Here is a 19,029-nt window from a genome sequence, read left to right on the forward strand (position 1 = left end):
AAAGCAAAATCCTAGTGTCAATGTTTTATTTATTTGGGATAATCTCATTTCACAATTGTATGACATGGTAAAAATTTACTATATACAAGACGCACACATAAACATATGTATGTAAATTATGTAATATTACAAATTTACCTATAACATTGTACCTTTCGTAACATTGACGGCGGTTGCCACGATTTCCGATCCTAATTTTATAAAAATAAAATAACATTATTTCTTACTTTACAACATTTGCTACTGCACATTGTGCACAATTTACATTACTTCTGATGCAGCTGTATTCTATCTGTATTTTAAGTTTTGTTTGCAAATACGCACGTATTTAGAAGTAACTTTGTTTTAGATTAACGGTTAATTATTGCAAGATTTAAGTAGATGTTATTGTTCAAATACGTCCTATGAGCCTCACTTGAATATACAGATAAATAGGTTTTTAACTGCATGCGCACGCATCTACAGATATTGGAAATCGATTACCAAGCATCTGTTTTACAAGTTTCGTTACCGCAATAAAAGAAAGCTATTTTCATGTACGGAAAGACAGTGGATACAAATCACTTTCATGATTCATTTATACAATACATATTTAAAGTTTTCGGATTATTAGCAATCAGCTACATACGAAAAAATCATAAGGTGAAGAAAAGATTGCAAATCTATACAAGAAAATCCTAAACTCTTTTAACACTAATCCTTAGCCTATAACTAATTATGCTAAAGAGAACATTGTAACTAAATAATAATAAATTAGAATCAGACTTCTAATTTGGATCCTAATCTTGAGAGGAACAATATTCCGTTTGGGTCCAAATGTTTATTTTTTATCAATACTTAATCACTGAATAATTTTTTTTAGTCAGAATTCATAAAACAAATTCCATATAAAAACATGAAGTGGAACGTTTTTAGATTTAACAAAAGTTATATAATAAAATATAGTTATAGCTAATGCTAATATTGACCTTAGAAGACGTACTCCGGACCGGCCATATCGATCGCCCAGCGGAATTTATCGCGTTGAGTTTTATTATAGATTTTTTCAATGGGAACACCATGTTTTTTGCACCTGTAATAAAGTGAAATTATTTGTAGTAATAAAAAATCGGCAAAACATAATTAAAGCAACTTAATAATGCTATTTACTTACCAAGCAACTGAGATACGTGGGTCAAGATAGTTCAATTTAGAAGTACCAAGGGCGATGGTTTTATTTTCATCGCGATCTGTTTCCTGTAATTCTAGTTTCTTAAGTTGATCTCTCAAACGTTCTAGCGCCTTCTTTTTCTTATCACAATTAAGTTTTTCTTTGACTGAGCCGCGTTTAGCGGCCTTTGTCGCTTGTCTTAAATCTTCCTCAGCTTCATCAACTTGGTCTCGTTTTGCTTGAATCTTTTCCTTCAAAGCCTCCATAGATTTTGAATGGCCTAGAAATATATATTACACATAAGAATACAATAATTTAATGTTACCTCAAAACTATAGACCAATCAACTTGTTACTAGTTTGATTGTCACTGATTTATCTCGTGGTTTTTACAATGATACAAAATTTGTAGTAATAAATTTAATAACAAAACCTATAAGGATAACCTCATCTTTACATTAGTTACAATAATAAAACTAGGATGGATTGGATTTTTTCTATCATCTACAATGGATAAAAAGCTAACTCACCCTTAGGCACAGCACGTTGATGGTTACAGAGAACAGCTACTGCACGGTTTGCCCGATTGTAAGCCAAAATTTTCTCTGGGACAGTTGCATCTGCATCTGTGAGTTCATCTAATTGCCTTTGTAATGTTATAGAAGCATTGTATGTACGAAATACCTTGGCAGTTAATCCAGGCATAAGATCTTTCAAATGCTCATTAAGTGTCTGTGTGTTAAGTCTATCAAACAGGTCATCGCTATCCTTTTTATTCTCCATAAACAACTCGAGATTCTTGAATACACGTTTCTCAACTGGTACCTCATTGTAATATCTAATAGAATCTTTACCAAGGAAATCAAAGACAACAACATATTCTTTGCCATCTTTTTCCCTGTGTAATGCTATGTGTTCAGTCCGCAGTGAACAACAACCTACTGTATCAGCTTGATCATCATCTTTTTCATTACCTGCTCTCAACGCAAGGCGATCAATAAAGTATAGAGCGACAGCACGTTGACGAACACGCATTTCCTTAGCTTTCCAATCAGCACGGTAATTTTCTCTTATTTTGTCTATACACTTATGAAGCTTTCTAGCAGTTTCATACTTTTGCCAATCTTTTTCGCCTTTAAGTTTAGAACTAGGATTTAACATGACATATTTAGCTTGACCTTGTACATTTTCTGTCCAAGAAGCTAGCCATGTCACTGTATTGTCATGTCTAACTTCTTTCCATTTGTGACCAGGCGGTGGCTTAGGAATTTTACTATCTTTAGAACAATTAATGAGCACATCTTCAGGCATTACGCGTCGTTTTAGCATACCCATTTTGGGATGTTCACCACGACCTCTAAATAAACCAGGAGGTTCTATTCTAAAGTTTCCTATTTTTTCTTTATGACCATCTATGGTACAAAAACCATATTCTTTTTGAATCTCTTCATTCTTAGCTTTCAAAGCAGCTTTTTCTTCTTTAGTTCGATTTCTATTTTTTTCTGAGACACTTAGAAAATATGCATGCATTTCCTTAAAATTGCATTTTGATAAATCTTTGATGATCTTTTTTTCTTCATGAGTCATAACTTTATGCCAGTCAGCAAAAAAGTTATTGTTAAATGTAGATTTAGTTGTATAGTCATGATCCAACATGCGAGCATAGAAACCTGCTACTTCTTCAGCATCTTGAGATAGTCTCATCTCTTTGCCATCATAGAAGAACCTAACATTATTAGGTAATGGCTCATAAGGTGGTGCAAATACAGGTCCTTTGTGCTCCAAGTATGTCCATTTAGTACCATCATCTTTCTTTTCTTCCTCCCACCTATAAAAGAAAGATAAAATAAGTATATAACACTTTCCAGCTACATAAGATCACATGAGATGCTTTGTCACACACTTTGGCCTGAAATATCGCAACTGTCTGAACACAATACTTATAGATTTTGCATTGAAAAATGGTTTTGTATCCAATATTTTCATGTACACATTTCTAATGAACATTTTTTTGACATAACCTGATATAACCTCAAAGTTGTGTCACATTGCGAAACTACAACGCCATCTATCGGTAACCTGTAAAACTATTAACAAAGCTGGAGTTTTTTTGGTAGAGGTGGTAATAATATGGAATCAACTCTGTAATGTCATAGTTTATTGACCCCAGCTTAGAATTAGCCTATATTGTAATGAAATAGCTCACCACTTCCAAACTTCCTGGTCCTCTTCAGTTTTCTTTTTACGTTTGGTTGGACTGACATTATCATCAGGCTCTGATTTAACCTTTGTTGGTTTAGATTTTTCTACCTTAGACTTTTTCTTTTTAGGTTTTTCTTCTTCTTCGTCGTCATCATCATCATCATAGGTGGGTTCTGAAATGCGAAAACAAATACAAGATTTACAACAACTTAAAACACTAGTATAGCAATTTGAAAAAGAGACTTATCTGAATACAGACCTTTCTTGACTTTTTTCTTAGATTTCTTGCGTTGTAGCAATGGAATGTCTTCTTCACTCACACTAGGCGCCCGGCGTTTGTGGCCTATACGCTCAGACTGCACAGAGGACAATATATAAAGTTAACATTTAATCAAAGAATCTATTACAGTAATAACAACACAACATAATATTATAAAATTAATTACCGGTGAGTCTTCTTCACTATCATCTTCAGGTGGCAGTTCTGAGAGTGGCTCATCCTTGAATTGTGAGAGAGAATAGTCACATGATGAAGCAGTAGTATTTAGTCCTGTGTAGTCATTGCTCTCATCATGCATTTCTTGCTTCACATCTTCATCAATCTAAACCGAATATTTATATTAGTGCATAGAAAAAATATCAGTATAACAGATACTGCAATTTGTCAGCTATTTTAATTTATAGCTTGTTCATATATTTCTGTATATGTTTAATTTAAGTAATGCAATTCATCCATACCTGCATGGGTTCATCCTTGGGTGAGTCTTGAGAGTCAGATTCAGATTTGATTTTGTCATGTTTATCACTGCTACTCTTCTCTTTGCTTTTGCTAGAGCTAAAGATAAAACATTTTGAATGTTAGAAAATTAATTTCTCACAAAGATGGATATCTATTTTCTAGTATGTTGAATAAAATCTACAGAGATAAATGGATACATAAGACTATGAAGTTGTGTATCTATTTATTCCTGTACATATGAATAATACAGCAAATTGTTTTCAGTATTTATTGTACAATTGTTGATGTGGTGGGAAAGTGTTTCCAAAAAATTTTGAAATGTGTGCATTTCAGAAACAATTTTATTCAAAATCATATGTGACAAAATAATGATAACTCAAAAAATGACTTATGTTTGACATGTGTTATGTCAAAGATAATAAAAGTATAAGTTTTTAATGAAGAGAGCAGTTTGTATGATATTATTTATGATGATCATTGCTCACCTGTGTTTATCTTTTGAACTTGAGTGTTTCTCTTTGTCGCTGCGATGTTTGTCACTTCTATGTCTGTCTTTTTCGCGCTCTCTATCCTTATCCTTTGACTTGTGGTCTTTAGATGAGCTCTTGTGGTCACGATCCTTGTCCCTCGAAGATGACGATTTCTTTTCATCACTGCTGCTCTTGTGCTTATCCCTGTCACGGTCACTCCTGTCCTTTTCCTTGTGCTTGTCTCTGTCACTGCGGTGCTTGTCTTTGTCGCGATCTTTGTCTTTACTGCTGTGTTCACGATCACGCTCCTTCTCGCTGCGCTCTTTGTCCTTGCTCGAAGACTTGTGTGAGCTGCTGTGATTTTTACTACTTGAATGTTTGTCCTTATCTTTATCTCTATAAATTAAAGATATAAATAACATACTTCATAGATAAAGAAGACATGTTCACGCGGAACCTTCTGGAAAACTAACCTGCTGTGTTTGGAGGAGCTCTTCTGGTCCCGCTCTTTGTCGCGGTGCTTATCCTTACTAGATGACTTGTGGCTTGATTTATGCTTGTCGGAACTGCTGTATCCATTGTGAACGCCGTTCACGTGTTCATTTCTATTGCCATTTACCTTTCCCTGCGAACAATAAAACCGCACAATTGAAATCTGTGTAAATTGACATACATTTTCAACACGAAATAAAATATTTAAACCGTTATTTTAGAAGACCTCGATAAGTGTGTCAAATTATTTTCTCGAAGCTTTCAAAACCGACGCTTAGCTTCGGTCTGTTCGAACACTGTGGTTGACGCCATATTGGGACTTAGAAAATTTTCGCTTCGTGGAGACTTGTATTCATCAGTAAACAGCGATACTCTAATTTTCATGACACGTTATTGCAGTATAAAATGATAGATTGTGGATTAACAAATTAATTTGACCACTTACGGATTCACAATCATTATCGCTGGCTGGGTTTTCGACACTCATTTTGCCTACGTATTACCGACGTTAGGGCAAGTGAATTACATGAGGCCGGTCGGGCGAGCGCAAATTCTAAGTGCCGAGAGGTGACGAATGCGCATGCGCCGTTCCTACCGAGATTACTTACAACTTCAGGTGAATTAGTTCAACGATCTCAAGCGTACGATGTTCACACTATCATCTAATGTTGCTAGTCTCAAACAATACATAATTATTATTAAAATTGTTTTAATCGAAGTTTTGGTTTTCAGCTGGTTCCTATCTACAGAAAATGTCTACTGGCATTATTAAATATTTTGTTGAATACGTACGAATAAGGAAATATTAGTATAAATAAAAAGGAAATATTAGTATAAATAAATATTAACATTAACGTTTCGTTGACATTTAATATTCGAGAAAAGTGTAGTTCACGTGTATTTAAATTAACAAATTCTTAAAACAGGAGTTTGTTTCACCACTATAAGAGAAGACACATAAATTGGAAAGTAGGTATTAAGTAGATATTTGCTTTCAGTGAATTAGGATATCTTCAAAACTAAATAAATAGTGGTTCTCCATTGAGATTTTTAGGAAGTGTTAGGGGAGTTCTTTCGTTTTTGGATCTAGAATAATGTAATTTTTTTGAAGGACTTTGAATATATTAAAAATAATAGAAATTATATATGCTCTTACGTATAGTGCTCAACGTAATTTAGCTGTTATATAGTAACAATAAATATTTAGGATAGGTAGGTACGTAGATTTACGTCAATGTCTAAAAAAAAAAAAAAGAAGGCAAGCCAACTATAATACCTACATAGAGGGTGCAAAATTTCTTTTTGAGATATTTTTTATAGGTATTATGATGTGATTAGTAGAATAGATTCGCATCAGTATGTTATACAAAAACAACATTAAAGTAAGTAGGTATAAATTGGTGTACATCCGAAATTTGCCTTGAGCTACTCAGTTAGTTTACTGTCGATTTTTCCTGCACTTATAATACATAGACGAAAAGACGTATGACAATGGATAGCTAAATTACTAAATTTTAGTGGAGTACCTATACACATAAGGGACATATTATTTTAATAGTACCTACTTAATTGAAATTATGCACCGTCTTTTTACGTACAGAGCTCGCGGCACCGCATGAGGCGGGAATTAGGTATTTTCGTAAAACGTTATTCTGATGCGTAAGTTGCTTTTATAATTTACCAACAAAGAAAGTTTTATCTAAATCTTTCCAGTAGTTTTTGGATGAAAGAGTAACAAGCATTTCCACAAACGTTTGCATTTATTTATATAATAAATTATAAGAATTCTAGGACATGAAAGTATACAGTCCAGGAGTTCGGTAATCTATACTAATATTGTAAAGCTGAAGAGTTTGTTTGTTTGTTTGAACGCGCTAATCTCAAGAACTACTGGTCCGATTTGAAAAATTCTTTCAGTGTTAGATAGTCCATTTATCGAGGAAGGCTATAGGCTATATATCATACCGCTACGACCAATAGGAGCAGAGAAGCAATAAAAAATGTAACAAAAACGGGGAAAATCTTGACCCATTCTCTCTTATGTGACGCAAGCGAAGTTGCGCGGGTCAGCTAGTAATAAATATACTCACCTACCAACACCACCTAATAGCATTTTATGCTGTTTTATTTTACTGTAACTTTATGATGTTTCTTTCTTGTGTGGTTCTTACTTTATGCTTAAGCCACGGTGACAGATCAAGACGTGGATTGATGACCAAAACTAGGTGCCTATTATGTACATAGTACCTTCATAAGTAAACAAAGGCAGATAGTTGACACGCACAACGCCTGATGGGCGAAAGAGGTACGCAGAAAGCGGCAGCAATTATTTACTTCATCTATACCATGTTGTACACAACCGCGGGTGCCGAGTACCTACTGTCCTGTAAGGCATCATCTCTACGAAAGAAGTCATGTACCTACCTTTTTTTTTTTTTTATTTGGTTAATGCGTGAAATTGCATCCCCTACGCCCGGGGGAGCGCTGGGGTATGCGAGGCTCTCCGAACCAGAAGGGCAAGGCCTACCCACTAAACCACCAAGGTGTTGCCTCCTCCTCGCCGCATAGGGCCGAGGCCACGGGAACGCCTTTAGGCATGTACCTACCTACCCTTACAATATCCGTACCTCAAAGAGTAAATTAAATCGTGTTATTTTCTTTAGTCGGGGTTTTTTGGTTCATCTTTCGCTGGCCAGTGGTCAAAATCTAGCAACACTGTTTTTGCAGTGGGACTCCGGACTAAAATGTAGTCCGACTGCACAGATTCATTTTGGAGCATAGGCAAAAACAAGAAAATTAATGACATACAATAGTTTTTCACGGTTCCGTACCCAAATGGTAAAAACGGGACCCTGTTACTGAGACTTCTTGGTCGGTCTGTCACCAGGCTGGATCTCATGATATGAACCGTGATAGTTAGACAGTAGAAAATTCCATAGACGATGTATTTTTTTCTTTTTTGCTATATCGACAAATCAATATAAACTAGAATAGAATAAATAGTTATGAGGTCACCCATATAACCAACGTCATCTTTGGCGTGTTTTGGTCGATGTTGATAACCAGTTAATAACGACAACAGGCGGATGGTCGAAATATTTACTGAATATGCATTTGCATAACAGCAACAAATAGGCCTTTGAAATATTGACAGATTATCTATTAATTATTATATGAACTATAAAGATATGTTTCATACGGAACCTTCCGTGCGCGAGTCCGAATCGCACTTGGTCGATTTATTTAAGCATGGTAATTTCTGGGCCTAAGCAGGTACATTTCGTGGTATAATGAGTCCTTGGAGTTCAGTAATAGATCAAAGTATAATTAGGGTAATAAGTGACATAACATGACTCCTGTGGAAATAAATACAATGCAATAAGTAGAAACATTTATTTTTTATTAAAATATTATTAATTTTACACAACCTTCAAGCCAAACAGTAGTTATTTGTAATTTATTTGTAATTTATTAGTAGTATATTGGTACCTAAGTACCAATATTTGTCACAAATACTATCTTGATTAATAGAATAATAATAATCATCAATAAAATTAACATTATTATGCATTTATTATGGTAAAGAGTCTGTCATTTTTTAAAATTTAGCATATAATGCTGGAATATTCTGCTAATATTATTGGTAATAAGTGCCTATTGAACCATAATATAACTATGTACCATTGTTTGCTTGAGGGTGGTGTAAAAGACAAACTTGAACTTCACACACTTGAACTTGTTAGTTATCCAGTTGAAATAAACATTTTAATCTTATAGTAATTATAAATATTGATAGTTATCAATTAGATCAGTTCAGTCAGATGGAGCCAGCATCAGTATGCTGACACACATCTCAATATTGTATTGTCTTTCAGTTATTTAATTGGTTGTGAATTGTTTACTGAATGAGGGGTAACCCAAATGAACCTTTCTGATAACAGTATTTAGATTTTTATGGGAAGTTTAGTATTATCTATCTAATGAACACCTTAACATAACCTTACAAATCGTAATACAACTTTAAGAACATTTTTAACTGAAGATACTGGAAAAAGTAGATATAATACATTGTCTTCTGCGGGCAATTGTATTCTTTGTCCATAACTACTATGTTGCTTGCTTACTATGACCTTTGTCACTGGATTTTGTGTACAGTGGCTTTCCATTGGTGTCCCAGGAATCAGGTGGAAGTTTTTTGAAGGCAAAAGCCATATACACCGCTAAATAATAAACAAAATGTAATTAAACACTGAAAATTTTAAAAATTTACACATTTTTCAATCAATAAGTAGGTACTATACTTACTTGCAACCTCCCATTCACTTGAACTCATTGTTCCAACTTGATCTTTCTCAGTCTTGTTTTCTTTATTTTCCCAAAACTGTTTTGCATGTGCATACTCATCTTCATCAGCCATCAGTTCTTTACCTGGAGGTGGTGGATAAACTTCAAAGCATCTTATTTTCTGCAACAGCTGTTTATATTTTTCAGAGTGATCTTTATAGAATTTTGAAAATGGTGCTTTGTACATCAATTCTAAACCATACTCTTCTGCAAGTATAGTAAGCAATTTAAAATTAACCAAAAATTCAGGACAATCAACAACTCCTTCAAGGTGAAAATCATATTTTCCACCAAACAGTGGATACCCCTTTTCCACATCGAAAAGTAATTTGATGTTATATATTCTATTGCCAAAAGTACCATGAGGTGATTTTTTCCCGCGAGATACAATTTCATAGGCATTGGGAATTGTTCCAAAAAAGTAGCCTCCTGGTTTTAAACATTCTGATATATTTGTCAGCATTCTTTTTGCTTGACCTAAGCTTTCGAAACTATAATGCAAACCAAATTGACAGCTCACTATGTCAAAGTTAATGGAAGGATCCTGGTATTTATCTCTAAGAGTTTCTTTACTACAATCAGCTGCAATAAATTCTGCAGAGAAGAGACGTCCACAACGCGAGCGCAGCTCTTCATATCGGTTCTGGCACTGTTGAACTGATACCTCAGCTATGTCAGCAAAAACAACGTGTTCTACTCTAGCCTTTTGCCATTTACTTAAGTCGCCGCCTTTACCACAGCATACATCTAGGACTCTTAGTGACCTGCCATAATCTTTTTCTCGAATTTTGTCACTGTATTCTTGTATAAGTACACTTTTGACCCAGTTGTTAAAATTTCTGAGATAAAATATTGGTGAATTAAATCTTTCCCTTAAACCTTTCTCTTCTAAATGATTGTAGTGTGCTGCCACAACTGAGCTATGTTCTTCACTCGTTTTCATTACTTTCTTAGGCAGTTCATCTTCATCTTGAGAATTACGTCTTCTCAAGTTGCGTTCCCCGTTATGCGAAGTCTTTTCTGTATCGTCTGAGGTTTTTTCATCATGATTATTAGAACTCGACATTTTCTTTGTCAAAATACTATACATGCATTATATCTTACAATTGGAATGTAAAATATCTGTTTATTTTTGTGTTGATTAAAACCGAACAAACATTGCTATTCGCTTTCACGTTTGTCACGTCATGCGATTTTCTTAACTGTCACTTCAATAAACTCAGTTTGATGTAGAACGAACGAACAAAGTTTGATTTTGACAAATAGTGAACGAGATGACCAACAAATATATTTTTAAGCTTGACATTCTCGTTACTCGTTATCACCGTTTATTAGATGAGGTGCCCTGCAATTGAAATTATCTCCAAAAGAAGGTATAATTCAGCACTGTACATTAAATTATAACATTGATATCTTAGTGCACTCAATTTAAAAATGTGCCTACATAACGAAGTTAAGCTACGAACCCTTAAATAATGAATTAGCATATGCTACTAACTATACATTTAATTTTTTTAAGAAAAATGAATCACAGATATGACATGATATTAATGGGATTGATGGGATTGAAATTCAAGTGGAATGGAAACAACGGTATAAAATTGTAGGTACCGGTACCAGACAAAGTTGGGCCAGTCCGCTGGTATAAATGATTATTAAGGCGAGCTGTAATGTTTTGGAAACAAATAATTGTATAACCATCCATAATCTATATTTTCTTTGGAGTCCCTCTCACATTCTAAAATTTAAATAGCTGGGCTACCACCAAAGACTTTTAAAGAAGACTCGTATACGTGCCAAATAACTTTGTGTGTCTGAATGTAGTAACAATAAAAATAAGAGTTGTACCTATGGTGTGGTTGCGTCTCGGATGATGAAGAAGGAACAATGATGAACGACAGCGGTAATTACCAAGAGCTATAGAAGTTGTATGTTTACTATATCTTCTTGAGTACCAGTTATGTATTAACCGTAATAGAAACAATAATGGTACAAAATTGAGGATGGGATATATAGAAAAACTATTATGTCCTGTACCCATACCTCTAAATAAGTAGGTTTTCGATATCTTATCAGAACGAATTTTGACAGTTGATTTAATACGCTGGCTTAGCTACCGATTATGTTATTCGATACTTATCCATAGAGTGTCAAAGTGGCCCTTGGTACCTATCTATAAATTTAAGATTTATTACTTTTTATATTTTTTCTTCTTTATTTTTTTTTAGTACCTATCCTACATTTTATAACTAAAGGATTCTGTTGAAGATGTTCGTCTCAACATTTCGGTAAGTATATTCGCACCATAAGATGGGTATAAAGAATATTACCTATGATACTGAATACCGGATTTTTTCTCCTATCAAAATAGATAAACACCCTAGATGTATTATGCACTTACTTCACTTTTTATGAGTTACAGACAGATGAAAGATTTTGAGGGACATCTTTGCCCAACAATGGGACGGCATAGGTTAAACTGTAGTAATATCATTATTATAATGCTTTCTGGGAATTCTTCGTCCCCTAAATAATAGTCGGTATATAAGAAAACAGTATTTATTGTCGTCGTGCCAATAAACTGTTTTCTTATGTAGTTACAATTACTCTAAACTTACAATGAGCTTTTGCTATAAGATCCTAGAAAAGACAATAACAGTATCGTTCCATTTTTGTATACAATTTTTATACACTGTACCCAGTTTATTATAAGTTAATTTGAATCAAAACAATTGCACAGGTAGATTACTAGTAAGTGGTTAACTAGTATCTACCTACTTTTATATAGGTAAGCGTGGATTTTACTGATCAGCTAGGTAATCGTTGATTATATAGATGAGGATAGTACCATGTATGTTACGCTATTAGGTATGCAGGCAATAGGCAGACAGGGCAGTCCGAGGGAGCCGCGGCCGCAGAGGCGGAGGCGCGCGCGGCGGCGGGGGCTCTGTGCCGTTACGTGGTGCGCGCGCGACGGCAGCGGTGCCACGACGCGGACGTGCTTCACTCAGTTCGTGCGCGAAAGTCGTTACCTGCGTCACACGATAGCACTTCCCCACACGCAAACAGTAATCCTAGAGCACGCCAAAGCGAAACCAATCGATTCATGAAGTGTCCGAGTATCTTTGTTTGATATTTGTGTGCTAGTCTACAGGAGCAACAGGCTCCTAATGTATTTCAACTTTGTGAAGTTGTGAGAAAGCGCGTGACGTCAGAGAGACCGGCCGCCGCGATCATATGTTGGACGCGGATGCAGTGATGGAATGTGGCGTGTTGTTATGGTGACGTGCGATGGTGCAGTGCCTTGGATTACCTGGTTTCTAGCAGCAACGCCGCCAGAGCGCGGTTCCTCCACGGGAACCATGCGTAGAAAAAGATGAGCCAGGATGCTGAGAGCTTGGTAATATCATTTTGTAATCAAAGTTCTTATCTACCACACTAATCTGACGTAATTCACAAAAAGTCTAAAATATCTAAACACATAATATTGTATGAACAATACTGTGACTTCTTTTAAAATTGCAAGGAAGACGAATTGATCGAAGAGATGTCTAACGATAACTGACAACATTCCTATTAGATCACTATCGAGAAAATTGCGGAGGCGATTACAGTTTGGCTATTTATAATGATGATGATATAAAGAGTAAATGTATTTGCATCGAGTTGGTGACGTTCAAGGCTAGTGATACTTCTAATGTTCATGTTAACATAATAAAGCTAACTTGTATCCTTACATTCTTGTTTGAACAATAACACATACCTACCAGCTAAAATTGGCAGCGTGATCTAACGATAGCTTTAAATTAATTAAGCAACAGGGAAAATATGATACTGTTATTGATTAACAATAAACCCTGTTGTTTACCTTAGTCATATGTAACATGTCTGTTTCCGTAGAAATATAAAACTGCAAAGTACTTATATTAACCAAAAACAAAAAAGTGGTTAAAGTTTGAGATACCTCGAGAAGCTTTTTGGGTATTTTTTTTTTTACGCAAGGAACAGTTAGTTATGTGTATTGATCTTTACGTTGAAAACTAATATTTACTATGCTGGCTCGCTATGTATTATTTATACAAAATTATATTTTTTCTACTAATATTTCTATTAATCTAAAATATTGCATCAAGTCCACTTAAAGCAATATTTTTTGTGATGATTCAATCAGTGTGGGTGCTTATTTCGCCTACATAACTGTACGAGTAGGTATATTAAGTAGAATGGATCGATACACCTAATAAAAACAACATAACAAGACAAGGTTATTGACTTGTTCTGCTGACTAATGAAGAGTTGTTCATTTTGAAAAGAACATGTTGATGATCACATGTGATTTAAATGTTCATCGTAACCTTACACAAACCCGACGAACAATTTAAATAAATAAAGTTTTTTTTTATTATAATAATAAGCATTTTTAAATACCCACAATTTTAAATCACTGTATGCGTTTCATATAAGTAATACACGTTGTTACATACTTAAAACTGAAATAATTTTTATACATAAAACTTCATAAAAGTAAGGCACAGAGGTCGATTGCAACATTAGTTTAGTTAGTCTAGCAATAAGGCAGAATGTCGAAAGTGTTCGTGGGACCAGTGGCTTGCCACACGCGCACTCGCTCCAGTTTCTGCACCATTGTTAACTTTCAGATTTCCTTCTGTTCTATCATAACTGATGTATAAGGTGAAACGAGCATTTGTAAGAAAACAAGTATTATACCTCTAACGGTTTTCATCTGAGGCCTCGTCACAATGTAATGCTCATGTTTCTCTGTATCAGCACTACCAAGGTTAGATTTGCACATCACGAGTCAATGAAATGTTTGCAGGTGGTACAATTGTGCATTTCACTGGTTATTATTTAAGTATTAACTCCTTATTATTGCATTTAATCTAAATTATCGTTTCGGACAATGCGTACCTATATAATAATATATCGGCTTGTAGGCTTGGTTCAGCCAGTACTATTTCCCCAGAAACAATTTAGTACGCCGTGTTATCATATTTTATCATTTCCGCATGATTTCTAGTAATGAAGATCGGTGTGCGCACATTTCGACAATCGCATTTTTTTGTAGAAAGTGAAACGGCCCGGACCTTCGACTAACACTTTCACGTTACATTGCGTTCTATAGAATTTTTAAGTAACAGCACCTCGCGTAACACGAGGCACTCGACAAGCTATATTTACAGGAACGAGGCACTGGTTTCAATGTTTTAATATATGTTGCAAGAGAATTCAGTTATTAGTCGAAAGTTATACTTACATATATTTATAGTATCGCGCGTTGATATCTTTTACACCGAAAACGGTCTAAATCATAGGTTTGTGACGTGACACTACAGTATGGTTTTTATACGATGGATAACGTACTTATGCACCAATAAACCAAGTGTTATTATATTTTGTTTAATGGATTTTTCAATTCATTATTCATTCGTGTTCGTTCTTGGAGTGCATTTGTAGTTGACGTTATGCATTGTTATGGCACGCACCAATTAACTTTCTGTGACTGCATAGCTGCAAGCCATTGCGAAGAAGTAAAATAATTAAATCAAATATTTAGGGGAAGGGTGAACGTGGCTGAGACGTAACAACGACCGAGTGCCTAGCTGTTCTGTTTTAATGTTAGTTTCAAAGCAGTGTTAATAGGCAAAGTGCCTATTTGATTTTAATACAGTTTGACATGGTAAAGATTCTTAGTTCAAAGCACAATAGATTTAATTTTCTGCAACTGCGTACAGTGCCCACTTTTCGCGCCTCAATGATGCAAACGTTCTATGTGAACGATGTTCAAGTATGATATAATAAGATATTTGGAGGGTTTTTTTTTGCTAATCTGAGTTATAGTACAATACCAACAATAGGCACTTGTCATAGATGAGATACGGCGATATATAACGATGTACTTATTATCATTCTTGCCGAATGCTAAACCTTTTGAGATAAATACATAAGTATATTCAGAGCATAATACGCCGATATTGCCGGGTTCGACAATTTTTACGAAAATTGTTAACCAATAGATGAAATGGCAAAGAAAGTATTCAAATTCGACTCCTTAAGTTACTATTTATCCAGAGGTGGTAAAACTCCGAAATACGTCTTAGGAGACCAAAATGTGCCGATATTCATTTGAATAAAATCTTATATTATAATAAAATTATTATTATAGATAACAGAGCGATTAAAACTGAAATTAAAAGTATTCGTGCATGTTTATCCGCTCCACATAATACCGCATATACTAATGAACTACACACAATCTTTCATATAGTGTAAGGTTAGGTATTTGTATATTGTTTTTGTCATTGGTTGCATGTAATTTAGTGGGTACTAAATTATCCTCGTTATGAGGACAAAATGACATAAATACATGTAAACAATGTAATTGGTAAAGTTATAAATAGTTTGAAATAAGCAGTATTTCAGGTTTAAGCTGTCAAAAATTTGTAGCTACGAAAATTATTTAACTGAATTCTCTAGTACTTCTGCAAACGGACGCATAACACAATTAAAGAAGACAACATCTCTACTTACAATATTTGGTTTTAGAGCTCATCCATTATTTATAGGGAGAAATTTTCTCACTATGCTTATATTTTGGCGACATTATTACCTATGTTGTATAGAAACAGCATGTTATACATGGCATGGATACTTGCTGCTGCATGTTATATGTAACGCCATCTAGTGTTACTTTTCGTAAAATCAACTATATTGTGATAATGTAATGAATAATTTCAATTGCATTAAATACAATTATTAATATTCTAAAAGTCGACATTGTATAGTCAATATTACACTACTTATACAATAAACAAGGACAAAAGGGTGTTACCATGACCGTTTATCGGTCAGTCCGCGGTTTAGCTCAGACAATTAATATAGGGGATTTTGTTGTCTAATTATGGTTGCAACGAAGTTTCAAAATAAGGGCGAAAAATGGAAAGGTTTTAGGGAACTTTCTCAGTAGCATGGGTTGTATCATGTAGCATGTTGTTGGAAAGAATTGGAGTTTGTGAAAATTCAAAGCCCTTTGTTGATTAAGGGGTTGTAAACTTTCGTATAACTTCTTCTTCCGTAACTATAATGCAAATGCGAAACTTTTTAACAATGCATGTTTATTTGAAACCTTCCTCGCAAAGACTGTACACAGAATTTCTTATCTATTTGCCAAAATATTATTGTTATGCGGATGTCAGGGACAATCGATTATATTATAAAAAAAAAATAGTGGCTGTGTGAAGCAAGTTTTCTTACATCTCCTGGTAAATCAAACAAATTGGTAAGGCGCTGATTAAAATTTTGATATAGTCTAGTTAGGTATTATTGAAACGAAACTAAATGATAAGAATTTTACGGATTTACAGAATGACGCAACTTGTTGTGTAGAGATTATGAGGAAGTACTGTGGATGATTTATTGAGTATGATTCAGATGACATCCGGTGACACGTACTTATTATTTATGTATTGTTTTTGTAACTAGAGTACATACAAATTCTGCAATTTATTTCATTGTATTTATGTTATTAACTGAACTCCGCGTACAAACCTTCATCCCAAATTTTGCCTTTCGGGTTGGTATAGATTTTTTGAATACTTTAATTATTGCAGCGTGAATAAAGTCAGATAAATAGCCGATCACCGTTATTTTAAACCATATACATATATAGAGCAACAAAAAGATAACAAACAGATAAGTTTATATTTTTTTATCTCTATAATAGTTCAAGTTAACAAAACTTAACACTGAGACTATAGAGACACAGAATAGAACACATATTTAGAGGTACAATACAACGACTATAACCATTAGTCACTAAATATCGTATAAGTAAACTAAAAAAAAAACGTTAAGAAGACAAACTTACGCTTAAGCACTGAAGATGAAACTTTTACACGTCCAATATTTATAACATTTTATAAACAGTACGTCATACGAAAGGTCTAACGGATTCATACCAACAAGTGAATTAAGGATATTTCTTTCAATTTATTTTGATTTGGTGACGTAGTGTGACGTCACGGTTGTAGCGCGTCGGAAAAACTGAGATAATCCTGCACATGCGTGGTTTCCTTGTCGCGTCAGTCCTCGAGCCGTGCGATGGAGCTCAGACGACGCGCGCCGGGCGTCGAGTGCGGAAGGGCATCACTTGTCAACCTCTTTGCGTTTAGTTTACATCCAGTGTCACTTATTCTTATACTTTTAGTGAATTAAACTTACTAAAAACTTATTACTTAAGAAGCCGATTCGTTTTTCTGTTACGTTCTGTGGTGATTGTGAAAAGTGATGGTACATTTTTTGTGTTTTTACAAGACCGAGTTTGGAGTTTATGTGTAATTTGCATGGTAATTAGTGATTGTTGTACCTATTAGTTTGTTATCAGGTATGTGTTTAATGCCAAGTTGAAAGAGATCTTTTGTGTCTTCACCTGTAGTCTTTGTCAAGAATAAATTTCGCATTATCAGCTGTGCAGGTAATGCAACTGAGGTTACATTCAAAGGAAACTTAATTACTTGTTGTGAGCAATCTGTAGTACAAAGATCTTCATTAAGCATCAAGTATGACTAACAAAGATTTCCAACTATTACATCTGACTTATGTTTATGACGCTATTATCGTTGGTCCGAGAGCTAAGGTTGATGACATTTTTGTATGCGGTTTGGCTTAATTTGATGTGATAAATTAAGTACCTACATATGGTTCTATAAAAACAATCGTAATTAATAAATGCTTAAAATATTTCGCATATATTTGTATAATGAAGTCAGTGGACGTATTTTTCACATGACTGTCATTGTAATTTAAGTGGTGTAGCCTCATGCGTAACATATAGGTACTCGTTTTCATTTAGTAAACCTAATATTCTAATACGAAGTTTATCATCCAAAAGATTAACTTATCCAAAACTTATTTTATTAGCATTTTCTCCAACTTCCAGTTCAAAATAACCTAATACTTACATACTTAATATTTTTATATATTCTTAATCGATATAGATGTAGGTTTTGTACATGTGAAAATGTAGCACAACAAAGTCCTTTACACTAAGTTTGTTCGATACTACACGGTAACGTAATTTCCTCATTCAGTGATAATAGGCTCCAAGCCTACTAAGTACGAGCTAGATAATCACTATGAACACAAAGCGGTTTGAAGTTGCACTGTACATACATTATATGAATACACGATCGAGTGTGGCAGGCACCGCACCGCAACCAGGTAGAGTCCTAACAAATCTTTTGTATTTTTTGTACGAAGTGCACGGTGCACCTGACGCGACTGCTGTTTCCTCACCTGTCGTTTTCGGCTTGATTCCGTACGCCTGCTTGAAATTTCGTTAAACCTTTGTATCACACATACCTAAATTTAAAACACCTGCTGTCGAACACCTTGTGTTTAAAATGTTTAACTTTGTAAAATATAAATACGTTATACTTGCAATGTTTTTAAATATATAAAGCAGCGAAAAACTAAATAGAGATAACATTTACATAAGTAATAAATGATTATATTATCTATAATTCTGGGTGCTTCGATATAAAGTGCCAGTGAATAAATAAAAATACATTCGAGAGCCAAAGTATTTAAAAATAATTCTCTTACACATACAGTATG

At 34.4% G+C, this 19,029-nt stretch overlaps 3 protein-coding genes across 8 annotated transcripts in view; 1 reads left to right on the plus strand and 2 right to left on the minus strand.

Annotated features, from left to right (window-relative positions):
* Positions 1 to 9: 9 nt before the first annotated feature.
* Top1 (DNA topoisomerase 1) lies at positions 10 to 5,666 on the minus strand. Of its 3 annotated transcripts, none has more exons than XM_076136414.1 (10): positions 5,498 to 5,666; positions 5,034 to 5,185; positions 4,576 to 4,911; positions 4,090 to 4,186; positions 3,798 to 3,953; positions 3,611 to 3,707; positions 3,356 to 3,524; positions 1,680 to 2,977; positions 1,154 to 1,430; positions 10 to 1,072 (listed from the first exon to the last, which is right to left on the minus strand). In XM_076136414.1, the coding sequence occupies exons 1-10, from the start codon at positions 5,537 to 5,539 to the stop codon at positions 970 to 972; spliced, it is 2,727 nt and encodes a 908-aa protein (XP_075992529.1). In that variant the 5' UTR covers positions 5,540 to 5,666; the 3' UTR covers positions 10 to 969. The 3 variants fall into 3 exon arrangements, with proteins under 3 accessions (XP_075992529.1, XP_075992528.1, XP_075992527.1); XM_076136413.1 differs by having other exon boundaries at positions 4,576 to 4,914; positions 5,498 to 5,665; XM_076136412.1 differs by having other exon boundaries at positions 4,576 to 4,956; positions 5,498 to 5,665.
* A 2,752-nt stretch (positions 5,667 to 8,418) lies between these two features.
* Rnmt (RNA guanine-7 methyltransferase) lies at positions 8,419 to 10,619 on the minus strand. The gene is made up of 2 exons (XM_076136419.1): positions 9,358 to 10,619; positions 8,419 to 9,272 (listed from the first exon to the last, which is right to left on the minus strand). Exons 1-2 carry the CDS (start codon positions 10,484 to 10,486, stop codon positions 9,160 to 9,162), a joined length of 1,242 nt encoding a protein of 413 aa, XP_075992534.1. The 5' UTR covers positions 10,487 to 10,619; the 3' UTR covers positions 8,419 to 9,159.
* Positions 10,620 to 12,327: 1,708 nt separating this feature from the next.
* The window catches only part of Rgl (Ral guanine nucleotide dissociation stimulator-like), a 29,764-nt gene continuing 23,062 nt past the window's right edge, over positions 12,328 to 19,029 (plus strand). For 2 of the 4 annotated variants that reach the window (XM_076136420.1, XM_076136421.1), the window contains exon 1: positions 17,517 to 17,759. Coding sequence is in view for 2 of the 4 variants with exons in the window: in XM_076136426.1 (XP_075992541.1) it covers positions 12,773 to 12,796 (24 nt within the window). In the remaining 2 variants the exon portion in view is untranslated. Of the gene's footprint in view, positions 12,797 to 17,516; positions 17,760 to 19,029 lie in introns of those variants that run through there. The other 2 variants (XM_076136426.1, XM_076136427.1) reach the window with 2 other exon arrangements.

The sequence above is a fragment of the Anticarsia gemmatalis genome, chromosome 3 (assembly GCF_050436995.1).
Source record: "Anticarsia gemmatalis isolate Benzon Research Colony breed Stoneville strain chromosome 3, ilAntGemm2 primary, whole genome shotgun sequence".
Classification (NCBI taxonomy): domain Eukaryota; kingdom Metazoa; phylum Arthropoda; class Insecta; order Lepidoptera; family Erebidae; genus Anticarsia; species Anticarsia gemmatalis.